This window comes from Hyperoodon ampullatus, assembly GCF_949752795.1.
Source record: "Hyperoodon ampullatus genome assembly, chromosome: 18".
NCBI classification, from domain to species: Eukaryota; Metazoa; Chordata; class Mammalia; order Artiodactyla; family Ziphiidae; genus Hyperoodon; species Hyperoodon ampullatus.
Window position 1 is genome coordinate 51,300,653 of NC_136931.1, and position 14,639 is coordinate 51,315,291.

Below are 14,639 nucleotides of genomic sequence, written 5' to 3' on the forward strand. Positions count from 1 at the left end.
CCTGCTGTACACGGTGCTGAGGAGTACCAGTGTGGGGCACAGAGCTGCCCCAAGCCGACAGGCCATGCCACGCTTAGATGCTGGATGACCTCCAGGCACTCCTGGACAGAGAGCCCCATCCGCCTGGGCACAGGCAATCATGCAGGCCCTCAACCAGAGTTGGAACAAGGGCTTAGGTAGCTGGCAGCCTTGCCAAGGATACCAGTGACCCAGAGGACAAGCAGAAGTGGCAGTGGCATGGCCTCTTCCCGTTGGCAATGTGGCCAGGCAGAGGATGCCTTGGAGGAGGACCGGGAGGGTGCCCAGGGGCCAAGAAGGCACCCTCTGTCTTAGCCTCAGCTCAGAGCCAGATCTCATCACTGCTCACACTGGACACCCGACAAATGTAGCCCAGCACTGGGAGATGGATGAAACCTCGGCTGGTGAGGAGGCCACCGGGCTCCAGATCCAGAAGCTCTGTCTGGCTGTTGTCCTGAGCCATCTGCTGGTCCTCTGGTTTCCCTCTGGAGTCTGGAGTGAGGTCATTGAGCTGTAGGTGGGACGGGAGGGACGTGTTCTCCCGCCGCAGGCGCACATTGTTGAATTTCAGGTTGTTGGAGTCACTAGGGATCAGGGATGGGCGCCGGGAGGGGCCTGCGGCCGGAAGCGAGGTGCTGGTGACCCCCACGTCGTTGGTGGCCACCACGGAGAGGTTGTGTGGCAGGCAGCGGAGCTGCAGGGTGTGTTTGGTGAGCCAGGGGTAGTTCCGGGCATCCAGCACCAGGAAGTCAGAGGCGCTGACAGTCACCGGCCCATCCTGGTCGATCCAGGTCACGTTGGCAGGCGGGTTTGCACGCACCAGGGCAAAAAGGACAACCAGGAGGCCTGGACCTTGAGCTTCCTGGTACTTGGCCCCAACCTGGGCAATCTCCAGCTTAACTGTATACCTTGCAGGCACAGAACTGAGCGTCCACGGGACGAACAGGCACACGCTCGCAGGTACACAGAGACAACCAGCAAACGTGCAGCCTGCACCAGGACCAGACACACACACACACACACACACACACACACGCATTAACACTCGGGTACACGTGCCCCTCCCCCAAAGGGACCATCCTCCTCCCGACCCCGGCTCTCTCCTGCCCGCTTCCCTCACCCATCTACGCCCCTTCTCCCCTCCTCTGGATTTGGGCTGAAGAGGAGGGGATCCGGGAGGCGGGGGTCACGAAGCATGCCCGCCCCTGCCTCTGGGAGCTGGTTCTTGAAGTCTAATAGGTTAGCCAGGGGGAGAAGAGTGGGGAGGACATTCTAGTTATAGGGAACTGCATGTACCAAGGCCAGGAGGTAAGAGGAGGCAGATTCGAGGAAGCAGTGGTCGTCCGGTGTGGTCGGAGGATCAGATGCATGGTGGGCAGGGACTGGAGGGGGAGGGGAGCCAGATATTGCAAAGGGCCTGAAAAGCTGGCTAAGGGGGTTGACTTTTGTCCTGTTGGCAACAGGGAGCCCTGAAAGAGTTTGAAGCAGGGAGTGACTTCATCAGAGGCATGTTGTGGAATGATCACTCCAGTGGCCAGACTGGAAACTGGGAGGCCAGGTAGGAAGCAGGTGCCTCGGGCCAAGCAGGAGGTGTGGAGGCCTGAACCAGGACATTGGGGGCAGGGAAGAGAAGAGGAGATGAATTTGAGAAATATTAGGTTGAATTCTTTGAAACTGCTCTTTTGTAAAAAAAAAAAAAAAAAAAAAAAAAAAAGCTGATTGACGATTGGTAATTTCATATATCTTTAAAAAATTTTTTTATTGTTTTTTTCAGTTGGTTTCTACATTTTATTTATTTATTTTTAAATTTTTATTTTATATTGAAGTATAGTTGATGAACAATATTGTGTTAGTTTCAGGTGTACAGCACAGTGATTCAGCTATACATATGCATGTATCTATTCTTTTCCAAATTCTTTTCCCATTCAGGTTATTACAGAATACTGAGCAGAGTTCCCTGTGCTCTACAGCAGGTCCTTGTTGGTTATCTATTTTAAATATAGCAGTGTGTACATGTCAGTCTCAAACTCCCAATCTGTGCCTCCCCACCGTTTCATCTTAATATTAAGGTGGGAAATGAACTGAATTAGATTTCAAGCTTGATTTGGATATGAATGTGAGGAAGAGGCTGTCAGGCTGGGGGCCATTTTTCTTGACTTGATTGCTAGATCGGATGGAGGTGCTGCTATGCGGGGAGGGATCTCAAGTGTGTGTGTGTGTTGGGGGGGCACGATGGGGAAGAGGCATTTCAGGTTAGACTTGTTGATTCTGAGGTGACTTTGGGACCTCCAGGAGGTGGCTGGATATCTGGTCTGAAGCTTAGGAGAGAGGGCTAAGCTGGAGACAAGTTTGGGGTCACCAGCAGAGAGAAGACAGTTTGGGGCAGGGATGATTCACTCTGGGAGAGCAGCTGAGACAGCAGGAGAACCAAAGGAGTGAACTTCCTTAGATGTAAAGAGGATTTTTAAAAGATGGTTGTGGGACTTCCCTGGTGGCGAAGTGGTTGAGAGTCCGCCTGCTGATGCAGGGGACGCGGGTTCGTGCCCTGGTCCGGGAAGATCCCACATGCCATGGAGCGGCTAGGCCTATGTGTCACAATTACTGAGCCTGCGCGTCTGGAGCCTGTGCTCCGCAACAGGAGAGGCCGTGATAGTGAGAGGCCCGCGCGCAGCAATGAAGAGTGGCCCCCGCTTGCCACAACTAGAGAAAGCCCTAGCACAAAAAGGAAGACCCAACACAGCAAAAATAAATAAAATGAATTAATGAACTCCTACCCCCAACATCTTCTTAAAAAAAATAAAAATCATACATTGGAATATCAAACAAACAAACAAAAAAAGATGGTTGTGACCGTGTGCTGCAGAGAAGGCAAGTCCCATAGGACTGCAAAGCGCCTGTTGGATTTAGCAAGGAGGAGGCCATCTGCAAGGGGGAACATTGATGGGGCTGCTCTGGACTGGGTTCTGGTGGGGCAGAGACTAGGCCCTGGCCTTGACACTGTCCCTTCATCCTCAGTAATGCATGGCTCCAGCCACCAGGGGGCAGTGGCCACATGGAATCCAGGCCGGAGGGATCCACGGGGGCCGGCAAGCTTGCAGATAGACGTGGGCTGTGGGCAGGGACTGGGGGGTCGGGGGTCGGGCCCACTTCAGAGGCTGTTGCCTGGTGGGGAAGGACGTTCCCACGTGAAGGGAGCAGGAAAGAAGTTCCGGAAGGACAGGGGAAGGAACCCCTGTCTGTGGGGCGGCCGAGGGCAGATGAGCAATTCCCAGTCCTGTCTTGCTTGCAGTTTCCCGCCTGTGGGCCTTTGGGGGTGCAGGTGGGGTTCATTCAACCCAGTACTCCCGATGGTCATGAGGTTTGTATCTTGGACCTTGATTTTCTCTACTCTCATTACTTGATAGCCCTACTTTTTATTATTATTATTATTATTTTATTTATTTTTGCACTACGCGGGCCTCTCACTGCCGTGGCCTCTCCCGTCGTGGAGCACAGGCTCTGGAGGCGCAGGCCCAGCAGCCACGGCTCACGGGCCCAGCCTCTCCGCGGCATGTGGGATCCTCCCGGACCGGGGCACGAACCCGCGTCCCCTGCATCGGCAGGCGGACTCCCAACCACTGTGCCACCAGGGAAGCCCGACAGCCCTACTTTGCATTCTGTGTTTGAGGCATACTGAACTTTTTTCAGTCCTCACCTGCTACCATGTGAAAGTCCTTCTTCCATGGAAACGCCTTACCCTCCACCTCCATCCTTAAGGTCTTGTCTCAGGCGTCACCTCCTCCTGGAAGCCCTCCCTCACTGCCCCCTCCACCTCCTCTTGGTTCCTACTGCGCACAGTTTTCCCTATCTTGAGCCTTAACGTTCTGGCGCATAATTTTTTTGTTTATTTATGTATTTTTGCTCAGCTTTATTGCGGTATAATTTAAATGCAATCATTCACCAACTGTAAGTGTACAGTGTGATGGGTCTTCACACACACAGGGTCATGTAACTGCCACCAGTCATGATCCAAAACATCTCCGTTACCACCCAAAGTTCCCTCCCGTCCCTTTGCTACAGTCCCTCCTCCCAATCCCAGCTCCTTTCCACCACTGAGCTCCTTTTCTGTCACTAGAGTTTCGCTCTGTCTAGAATTTCGTGTAAATGGAATCCTATCGCATATAGTCTCCTGTGACAGGCCTTGTTCACTTTGCTTTTCGGGTTCATCTGCGTTGCCGAGTGTATCCGTAACTGCGTATTTATTGTCTTTTTCCACCCACAACAGGGTCTCTGGGAGGGTCACCTTTGTGTTTTCAGCTCATAGCACGGTCCTAGCGCATACTAGCACTCAGTGAATGTTTCTTAAATGGGACTGAATCATGTGCTCTGGAAGAGACAACCTAGAAGAGCTTCTTGATCCTTGGAAGTGTATAACGCTAGGCCCACCTGCACGAGGCCCCGGTGGCCTTCACGTCGCCCTCCACCGCTCTTGCATTTGCCCCGCCCATTCCTCGCCAGCAGGCGCTCGCCCCTCTGCCCCTTTCTAAGCTTCTTCCTCTACCTGGTCCTTGGTTCTCCACTCCTGCCCGCCCTTCTGGCCTTCGGAAACCTCTGTACCACGGAGCCCTCACCTCCTTGAGTCTGCCAGCTCCTCCTACCACCGCCTCCTGGACCCTCCGCCTGCAGCTGCCTCCACACCTCGGGCTGGCTCTGGGTACCATTCTCTGTGCCCCAGGAGCCCTTCTCTCTGAGCTCCTTTTGGGACGCTGGAGGCAGCTCTCTGCCCCATCCTGGGATGCTGCGTTATGATTTCTCTTCCCTCCTCTCTTCTGCTTCCTGCCATCCCCCTTCATGCCCCACTCATACACCTTCCCGTGGGAGGACCTTGGGGGAATCTCTAAATTTTGTACTGGCCAGAGAAACCTCTATCTCTCTGATTTCTTTCCCTCTTCTCCTTCCCTCCATCTCTCATCTCTTTTCTCCTCTCCCCAGTCTGGGTCCCTCTTCTTTTTTTTTGCGGTACGCGGGCGTCTCACTGTTGTGGCCTCTCCCGTTGCGGAGCACAGGCTCCGGACGCGCAGGCTCAGCGGCCATGGCTCACGGGCATAGCCGCTCCGCGGCATGTGGGATCTTCCTGGACCGGGGCACGAACCCGTGTCCCCTGTATCGGCAGGCGGACTCTCAACCACTGCGCCACCAGGGAAGCCCTGGATCCCTCTTCTTGACACCCTTAGCCCACTCTCTTCTCGCTGGTCCCCTGTCCGCCCCACTTACCTCCTTTCTCCTCCAGTCTCCCCTCCATTCTCTCCATCCATTTACCTGCTGTCCCTGTGCTCCCCCCTTTCTCATCCACTGTCTCCTGTCTGCCTCTGTCCCCACGGCCTCCTTCCTTCCTTCCCGAGGTCCCATTCCACTTCTACTTCTCTTTCTCCCCCCCTTCTTTTGTACCACTTCTCTCCTCCTTCTCTCAGTTTCCTTCCCGCACCCCGTGTGCCTCCATTTCCCATATCTTTCCCCCTTTGCCCTCAGGGATGTAAGGGAGACCCAAGACTTGTGAGCCAGACACAAAGAGACAAACACACACACACACACGTGGCCACAGATGCGTGAACAGACACATTGCATTAGCGAGATGTGCCTCTATCCAGAGGTGCGTTCAGATATGCAGACACAATTATAAGTATCCATAGCTTACAACATATTGCATTTATAACACCAGGTACCATTATTTTTACACAAGTTTCTGAAATGTGAATGGGCCGAACGAGGAAGGGTGAGAGCTAAGCACACAAGTTCACTCACAGGGGAAGAACTGCGTGCACGCATATCTGTACCCAGACACGGCCCTCACTCAGACCCCCCCACACACACACACTCTTCAGAGGAATCCACACTTCTGGAATCAGGGCTCTTTCAGAAGCAGGGAGAGCAGGCACATTTTCCCAGCGTTGTGTGCCATGTCCCGCATACATCTTCAAATGTGCCTGGTGGCTGCCTCAACCTTCCCAGGGTTATGACTCAGGGCTGGGTGGAGCATTTAGGACAACCTGCCCCCAGGGCTGTCCTCCTGCATCTGCTTCTGGTATGTATATACATGAGGAATGTCAGCTTCTGCTTGATATGGATATTCTGGATAATTAGGGGATACCTATCACACGTGGGCCACTCAACATCCTGTCAAGTGAGCATCTGAAATGGACTTCCCACGTAGCAAATCAATATTTTTGGACCCTTAACACTGGTACTCGTGTCCTTAGTGCGTATTCATCATACACATAATTATTGCACACTTGGTCATTCTTAGAAGGGATGAGCCCTCCCCACATGCCGTCCTTTTAGGTGCTGGGGGGCGAGGCAGGGCACAGCCCATCCTTGTCCTTGGCCCCAGCCCTGGCCTGGAACCTCCCTTCTGGCAGTCATCCTCTGTCTGTTGTGCACACACACACCGGCGTCTGTTGGGTAGTTCATTGCAGGGTCCGTGTTGCTTCTTGCTCCTTCCAGGGTGGGCCATTCCTGTGTTGTCATTACACACACACCTTTTTGGGGGGGTTTCCTTCTTACTAGCGGGACCCATGTGCCTTTGTCTGCGAACGGAGTGGGAGTGAGTTTCTTATAGTAACTTGTGTTATACTCATGTTGTGGGTCTCCAGAATCTGCTCATGGGCCTCTCTCACATTGACACTAGGGAGGCCCATTAGGTCATGCGCCTGCTTTATAGGCACAGGCCATACAGTACTCCCTGTGTTCATTTGCGCTGTGCATACACAGTGTGGATTCTGGCAAGCTGCTTGGTATGTGGTTCCTACGTCCGTGCCCTGTAGGTCTTGTGTGCCTAGTTTGTGTGCAGGTGGGGCAGGCATTTCCTATATTTATTGGTGTCCTGCACAGTCAGTGTGGGTGGGGCCTGAGGGCCTGAGGGCCTGTGATGTGTAGGATGTATTAAGTGGTTCCATGTCTCTTATGCACGGGCTGCGAAAGTCCCTGTACCTACTTTGTATGCACATGTGGTGAGTATTTCTTGCATTTATTTGTTTTGTGCACACACTGTGGGTCCCAAGAGGCTGCTGCGTACACGGGGTAGTAGGTACTTCCGTGTCTGTTAAGCACACTGCACGGTGCCGTGTACTTACTTTGTACGCCCGCGGGGTAGGTGTTTCCTGTATTTATTTCTGTTACGCACTTGCACTGTAGGTCCCGGGAGCCCTCTCGGTTCACGTGGGCAGTTGGCGATTCTCATGTTTCTCTCACGCACCCAACGCGACGATCCTGTGTGCCCATTCAGTCGGCACGGGGCAGCCGGATGACGGGTAACAAAGCGACAGGCTGTTGCTGAGCCCAGACCGCGCGGCGCGCCCGCGCCCTCCTCCCCCAAACCCCTTCCCGGTCTGGGTACCACTCGCAGCCCCATCCTCCTCCCCGCACCGCAGCGCCCCCGCCGGCCGGGGCCGGCAGCCACTTGTCCTCCTCAGACTCGGAGCCGACTTTGCCCGGGGCCCAGGGTCCCTTCCCCCTCAGCCTCCCTTTCCTTCCTCTCCCTCCCCAGCCTCACTGTGTCGGGCACAGGGGAGGTGTTCAGTGACCGTGTCCTGCCCTCCTTGCTTCCCTCCCCTGCCGGCTATTTTTGTCTTCCCAAGCCTGCTCTCCTGTTCTCTCCCCCTCCGCTCCCCTAGACACCCTTGTCCCTCTCCTGGTCTCTGCTCTCACCCCAGCCTGCACCTTTCTGCTTTCCCTAGGCTCTGCCTCTTTGTCCCCCACCCTGCCACACACACCTTTTACAGGCTCGTTCTGTATTTCGGACTCTCCATTTATCTCTTGGTGTCTCTGTCTTGTACCTCCCTAAGGATTTCTGTCCACCAGGGTGCCTCTTCCAGTGTCTGTCTGTCTCCATCAACCATATCTCTCTCTGTCTCTTTAGATGTCTCCTCTGTCTCTTGCAGTCTCTGTATCTCTGTGTTTCTCTGCGTCATCACTTTGTCTCTGTAAATCTCTGTCTTTGCTTTCTGTCTCTCACTGTCTGTATTTCTTCTTGTCTCTTTTTCCATCTTGGCCTCTGTGTCTCTCTTTGCACATTTCTTTCTTTCTGTCTCTTAGGTTCCCTCTCAGAATCTCTATGTTTCTCTATGTTTCTGTCTGCATCTCACAAGTCATCTATCTCCTTGCCTCTGCCCCTCTCTCTCTGTGCCTCTTTCTCTTTCTCTATCTCAGTCTCTGTATCTTTTGGTCTCTGTCAGTGTCTTTCTGGCTTTGCCTCTCTCTGGCTATTTCTTCATATCTCTCTGACTCTGCATGTCTCTCTTATCTCCGTGTCTATCTCTCTGTGCCTGTCTCTGTCTCTGTGTCTTCCTATCTCTCTATCTCTCCAGCTCTGTCTTGCCTCTTCCTCCCTCTTTCTCTGAGTGTGGCTCTTTCTCCTATCTCTGATTCTTGCACGTCTCTCTCTCTTATCTGTGTCTCTGTCTCTCTCTCTATATGACTATTCACATCTGCTGTCTGTCTGCTTCTTTGTGGCCGTTTTTCTGGCTCTTCATCTCTCTCTCTGCAGGGATCTCTTCTCCTTATCTCTTTGTCTCTGAGTGTCTCTGGTTCTTAGTGCCTCTCTCTGCTTTCATGTCCCCATCTGCTCTCCCCACCTCTCTCCTCACCACCCGCCCATGCCTGTGTCTACATGTTTCTGTGTGTCTCTGGCATCTCTCTGCCTCTGTTAGTCTCTCCCTGCCTCCGTATCCCCTGTACTCCCACCCTCTCCCCTCTCCTTTTCCTTCCTGTATTCTGTGTCTCTGGTGTCTCTTTGAGTCTCTGGGTCTTAGGACATCTCCCTGCCTTTGAGTCCCCCTCTGTTCCCCACCCCTCTCGCTCTGTCTCTGTGTTCATATGTTTCTGTGTGTCTCTGTGTCTCTCTGACTCTATGTCTCTGTCTCTGGGCATCTCTTTGTCTCTATGAGTCTTTCCCTGCCTCTGAGTCCTCTGTGCTCCCTGCCTATTCCCTCTCCCTTTTCCCCCTTGTCTCTGTCTCTGGATGTCTCTGTGTCTCTGGGTGTTTCTGTGAGTCTCCCGGGCCTCAGGGCACCTCCCTGCTTTTGAGTCCCCCTCTGCTCCCTGCCCCTCCCTTTCCCCTCTGTCTCCTTCTGTGTGTCTCTGTGTATCTCTGTGTGTCTCTGTAGGTCTCTGTGCTTTTCCTTCTCTCTGTGTCCCCCTCTATTCCCCACCCCTCTCCCCTCTCTCTGTTACTGCATCGCTATCTGTTTCAGCCTATCTCTGCGTGTCTCTGCGTGTCTCTGTCTCTGTGAATCTCTGTGTCTCTGTGAGTCCGGGGCCTCTCCCTGCCTCCGTGTCCCCTGCGCTCCCCGCCCTCTCCCTCTCCCTCTCTCCCCCCTCGCTCTCTCGCTCGCGCTCTCTCTCTGAGCATCCTTGGGCCCGGGGTTGCCATGGGGACAAGGTGGGAGCCGGGGATGGCGCGCGCCTGGGCTCGCGCCGGCAGCTCAGGCGAGGAGCAGCGGCCAGAGCAGCGCCAGCAGCAGGCAGCGAGCGGGCGCGGGAGCGGGAGCGGGAGCGGGGGTAGCGTTGGCGGCGGCGGCTCCTCCTCGGCCATCCCCTCGGAGCTGTGCAGCTGACGCGCATGGCGAAGACAGCGGCGCCTACCGATGGGAGCAGCGGTAAGGCAAGGCGGCGCGGCGCAGCCGGGCGGGCGGGCGGGCGGGCGGCGGGCAGCCTCCTCCTCTCCCCAGCTCGCCTGCGCGCCGCCCGCCCGCCCTCCCTTCCTCCCTCTCCCCTCGCAGCCCCTGCCTGCCCGCCCGCGCCGCGCTCGCCCTTCCATTTAAAAATCTTTAAAACTTTGCATATTAATATCTGCGCTTTGCATAATCTGACCCGCGCTTTATTGATTGCAAGAAGCTTAATGCAGCCGGCTCGGCCTATTGCAGAGAGCTCTCCGGGCGGGAGCCGGGCGGGCGCCGCTCGCTCCGCACCGCTCTCGGGCTGCCCGCCGCCGCTGCGGCCCCGGCCCTCTCGCCTCCCTCCCGGCGCCCGGCGTCGGGGCTTTGCCCCCTGGCTGGGTATTTTTATCATTTGGGGGCGAGGTGTGTGTGTGGGGTCGGCTTACTGTTGGTGGCAGCGAGGGAACCAAAGGAGAGATGTGCGTGGTTGAGGGGGGGGGAGGGGTGGGAAGAAATGGGGACGCAGAGGAGGTGAAGAGGGAGAGAAAAAGGGGAGAAGGGGCAAGAAGGAAGGGGAAAGGAGAGGCGTGGAGGAGGAGGCAGTAGAGAGAGGAGAGAGCAGTCGACTGGGGACGGAGCTGAAAGGACGGAGGAGCAGAGCGGAGACAGAGAAGAGAAAGGAGGGAGGCCCAGGAGCGCAGACTAGAGAAAGAGCGGCCGGCCGGGAGCTGGCGGAGGAGACGGGCGGTGGGCGCTTTCATCGCTGCCGCCCCCAGGCCAAAAAAATAAAGGAAAAGAGGAAAAAAATAACACCAATAAAAAGATGAAAATAAACCACATCGCGGCTGGGGCCATCATATACAAAAAGGAGCGAGCGCAGAGAGGAGAGACAAGGTGGCATCTGCGCCCGACTGGCTTCGTTCGGCGCTTTGGAGAGGCTCCCCGGGCTGGGCGGGATCCCCATTTTGGACCCTGCATTTGGGGAGCGGGCGACTGTGGAGAAAATGAGGCGAGAGGGGGTCAGGGCTGGTAGCGGTGCCGCCTGTTTGTTTGTTTGTTTCCCCTCCCTTTCCTGGGGGTGTGGGGGCCGGTGTAGTGTGATGATGGTGAGGATATTGGTTGGTGATGCTGTCTGAAGCTCGGAAGCAAGCAGGGTGCATGGGGGGGGGGAGAGGTAAGAGGGCACGGGGAACGAGAAAGGGCTAGGGGTGGGCATGAGGGGCAAGAGAAAGAAACGGGGTGCCTCGGACTGCCAGAAGGGTGGAAGCCGGGATCGGGGCTCCAAGAGGCATTGGCATCTCTGGCCGGAGAGGTGGGCAGCGGAGCTCCAGGGCCCCGGAGCGATGATGGGGAACCAGGGTGCGCCCCTCAGTTCTCTGGGCAAAGTCTGTAACTTGGGGAACCCCCTTCCCGCCTCCTCCTGCCTCTTTTCTCCCTTCTCTTTTCTTCCTCTCATGTCCTGCCTCGGGCCCCTTTTTCTCCGTCTCCTTTGCTGGTGTCTCTTCCTCCCTGTTTTCCAGTTTCTCTGTCTCTTCCTCTTTCCACAAAAATCACCCCTCACCCCCTCAGGCTTTCCTTTTTTGCCATCTTCCTTTCTCCACCCTCCCTTTCTTTTTCTCTCTTTTCCCCCGTCCCCCTGTCTCCCTCCCTGCCACTCATTTTCCCTGTCGCCCCGTCCTTTCTACCCCCTCCCTCAGTTTCATTTATTCATCACTTTTGTAGCATTCGGCTGGAACAGCGTGCCAGGGAGAGGGGCTCTGTGCAAAGACAGGACTCCCCCAAGTTCCCACCAGAGCCTAAGCCTTATTCCGCAGACCCATGTATTTCTACCCTCTTTTATCCCTGCTGGGGGCTTGGGTCTGCCCCGGGTTGGGGGGTGGGCTCTAGCGCCATACCCCTATTTCCTCTGGCCTCCTGGAGAAGTCCTGCTGGATGCTCACTGGGGCCATGGCAGGGGGAGGGGAAGACTTTAAGTGAGGGCTCATGGTTCTGGACTCAGCCCCGCTGAGAGAGATGGGTGTGGACGGAGAAGAAAATGACACGGATGGCTAGTGGGAAGTGAAAAGGAGAGGCAGTTTGTGCGGGGGTCCATCGGAGAGGGTCCTCAGAGCTTTTGCGCCCCAGGTAAAAGATCCAAAGAGAAAGCCTCTGGCCTGCTGACCACTCCCCGCTCTCTCCCTCCATCCTGAGGCCTGCAGAGTTAGGGAGCAGGTGCTGGATTTAGGGAAAGACCCAATGAGACGCTTAACTCAGTAGCTTTTAGCCTCTTACCCTCCTGCCAGGTGAATTTGCCCCCTCCCCCAGGGCAGGAAGGGAGAGTGTGGCGTCAGTGCGCAGTGATGGGCTGGAGTGTACAGTCAGACCGTGGCGGCCATGTGCATGTGTACACGGCCTGCGGGCATGGAGAGAGGCGTGCAGGACGGACTGACTGTGTGCAGGGCTTGGGAGCCTCGACGGAGTGCAGAGCCAGAGGTGTAGAATCATGACATGTGTGTCCAGCGGGGGTGGGGCGGGTACTGGGGGTTCCCATTGTGGGTGACGCGTGTGCAGGAGGGAGTTGGCGCGAGTATTTATCCTGGAAGATCCTTTCCTTGTCTCGATGTCCGTGGAGCCCTCGCTGCGTGTGCACTCGGGAGGCACTCTGGCTCTGTGCGTGGCGGCCGTTGGCGCGTGTGCAGGTCTGTGTGCCAAGGCTGGTGTCGGCGGTGAGTACGTCAGTCCGTACGTGCAGCGTGGTTGGCCTACAGGCTCTGCGTGCAAGTACTAGGTCTGACTGTGGTGTGTGCCCCGAGAGGACACGTGAACTAAAGTCACCCGTGTGAACGTATAATACCGTTTCGACATAGAGCTATTATTACTGTTGTTGTTGTTATTCTTGTTAGGCGTCTCTGGGTCTCTGTGTGTCCTGGGTCAGAGGGAGGGTGGGTTTGTGAAGTAGGGTCCCGGTGTAGTGATGAGAAATGTGTGCAGAGGTCGTGAGCGTAGGGGTGGGCTTGACAGCATGCTTGCACAGCAACCTTGAAGCTGGGTTCAAGAAAACAAAACAAGAAAAGATCCCCCCTCCCCGAAGTCTGCCAGCCCACAGAAACCTTCCCTGGCTCTTCCGTAGCAACAAAGCGTCCCGTGGCAGGGGGTGGCAGGCGGGCCAGGAGGGAATCGCATCAAGGCCACCGGCAGCATCTCCAGTTGCTGGTAATGGGATTCCGCATCTACCTCCTGATTTCTGGATAAGGCTGGACAGAGGCCCATCCACGTCCATTGGAAAGGTCCAGATCCCCATTTCCCTTAGGCTGCTGGCCAACCCTGCGGCCGGTTGCAGTGCCGTCCTTGGGGGCCTTGGTTGCCCTCACTTCCCTCTGTCAGTCTTTGCAGGGAAAATGGAGGGTGTCTGTTTCACGGACCGTGGTATGGAAAGAACTCAGCCACAGTGTGTGTGTTTGTGTGTGTGTGTGCGCCCACACCCATGCTGTGTGTGTGATGGAGGTTAGCCCGTACATCCTAAACAGCATGCTAGCCAGATTTTTTTCCAGCAGACCCATCAGTGGTCACCCCAGGCCCCCTGCATTCTGGTTCATACACATTCGCTCCTTGCATGCAGGGGCCATAGGCCAGAATCCTTTCCCCCACCGATGTGACAGCCAAGCTAGGGCCCCCAACCTCAGCACCCCCCTGGGTAGAGCTTGTCAGAGCTCTGGTGCATATTCGTAGTGTGTTGGGGCATGACCCTGGATGGAGGGACAGATGGCTATGCCAGTGGGTACTTGGACTTAGATGGGGGCAAGGAAGCAGTTTCCCTGTCTGGCATGTGGTGGTTAATTTCCAGTATTTTTTTCAGGATTGAAATGGTTGAGAAACCTGAGTGTGGGGAATTGTTGGATGAGAGTGGACGTGGGGGTCTCCTCAGACCGGGGTCTGTTCTTTCTTCTAAATATATATCACTCATTGTTTTTCCCTTGGGCCTAACAACTCCTAATCTAACAATAATAATAATAATAACGATGACGACGCCCCTTACAACCGCCTACCTCTTACGGCAGCCCTGATGGTGCCCCTTTCACAGATGAGGGCTTGATTCTAGCACCAAGCGGTGCTAGGACTGAGGTCCTTGGACTCCTGGTATCAAGCCTGGCCTATCTTTGGAGGTCTGCCCCTCTCCTCTTATCTGTCCCAGCACCATTTCCTTTCCTTGGCTTGGCGCCTTCCCCCACTTCCTCCCTGCCCCCTGAGACGTCCATCCACAGGCCCTCTCCCAGGACCTGTGAGGTGGATGGATGCCTTACATGGCTCAACAAGGGCTTTGAGGACCTGGGTTTCTCTTTGTATCTTGAAGGGAAAGCCAGCAAAGGAGTGAGGTTGAGAGCCCACTCTGTGGGTGACAGTTTGGGGCTGGCCCTCTTCATGACGGGGTTACTGATAAGCTTATGTTCCCCACCCCCACCGCCACAGCCCCTGCTGGTGAGCCCGGTGCTGCACAGCCACCTTCCCAGATGCAGGTGGTGGCCTTGAGAGGCAGGTGCCCCTTCCCTCACTCATCCACAGCCCCACCTTCTTTAGATCCTCAGGGCAGGCAGCTTTCCCAGCTCTGACACACTCAGAAGGAGGCTGGAGGTGGTGACCCCACCTCCTAGGTCCCCGAATTCAATAGGTATTTACTGAGTGGTGTGAGTCACCCAGCTAATGAAGTACAGTTAGTTCCCTGAGGTAGTCAGGCCATGGCAGCATGATCACTCCTTACCTGAAAACGATTGTTAGGGACCAACCATGGGCTCTGACGTGGACCCAGCCTTAGACAAGATTCTGGGTGCCTGGAGCACAGAGGGAGCTTCTGGGTCATCGGGAATCTGGAGGAGGGAGGTGTGTGTTTAAACAGGGAAGTGGGTCTTTGAGGAGGCTCAGGCACTGAGGAAGGGGGCAAGGGGGGAGGGCGGAAAGATGACTGAGGGAAGCGGGGAGCAGGGAGGAAGCGGCCCAGGTTGGGGGCATGGCCCT

General features: G+C 55.6%; 1 protein-coding gene across 1 annotated transcript; it reads right to left on the minus strand.

Annotated features, from left to right (window-relative positions):
* Positions 1-340: 340 nt before the first annotated feature.
* Positions 341-1,647, minus strand: LOC307067046 (transmembrane protein 25-like; the record flags this gene model as incomplete). The annotated part of the gene is made up of 1 exon (XM_079724317.1): positions 341-1,647. The coding sequence occupies exon 1, from the start codon at positions 1,055-1,057 to the stop codon at positions 341-343; it is 717 nt and encodes a 238-aa protein (XP_079580443.1). The 5' UTR covers positions 1,058-1,647.
* Positions 1,648-14,639: the final 12,992 nt, after the last annotated feature.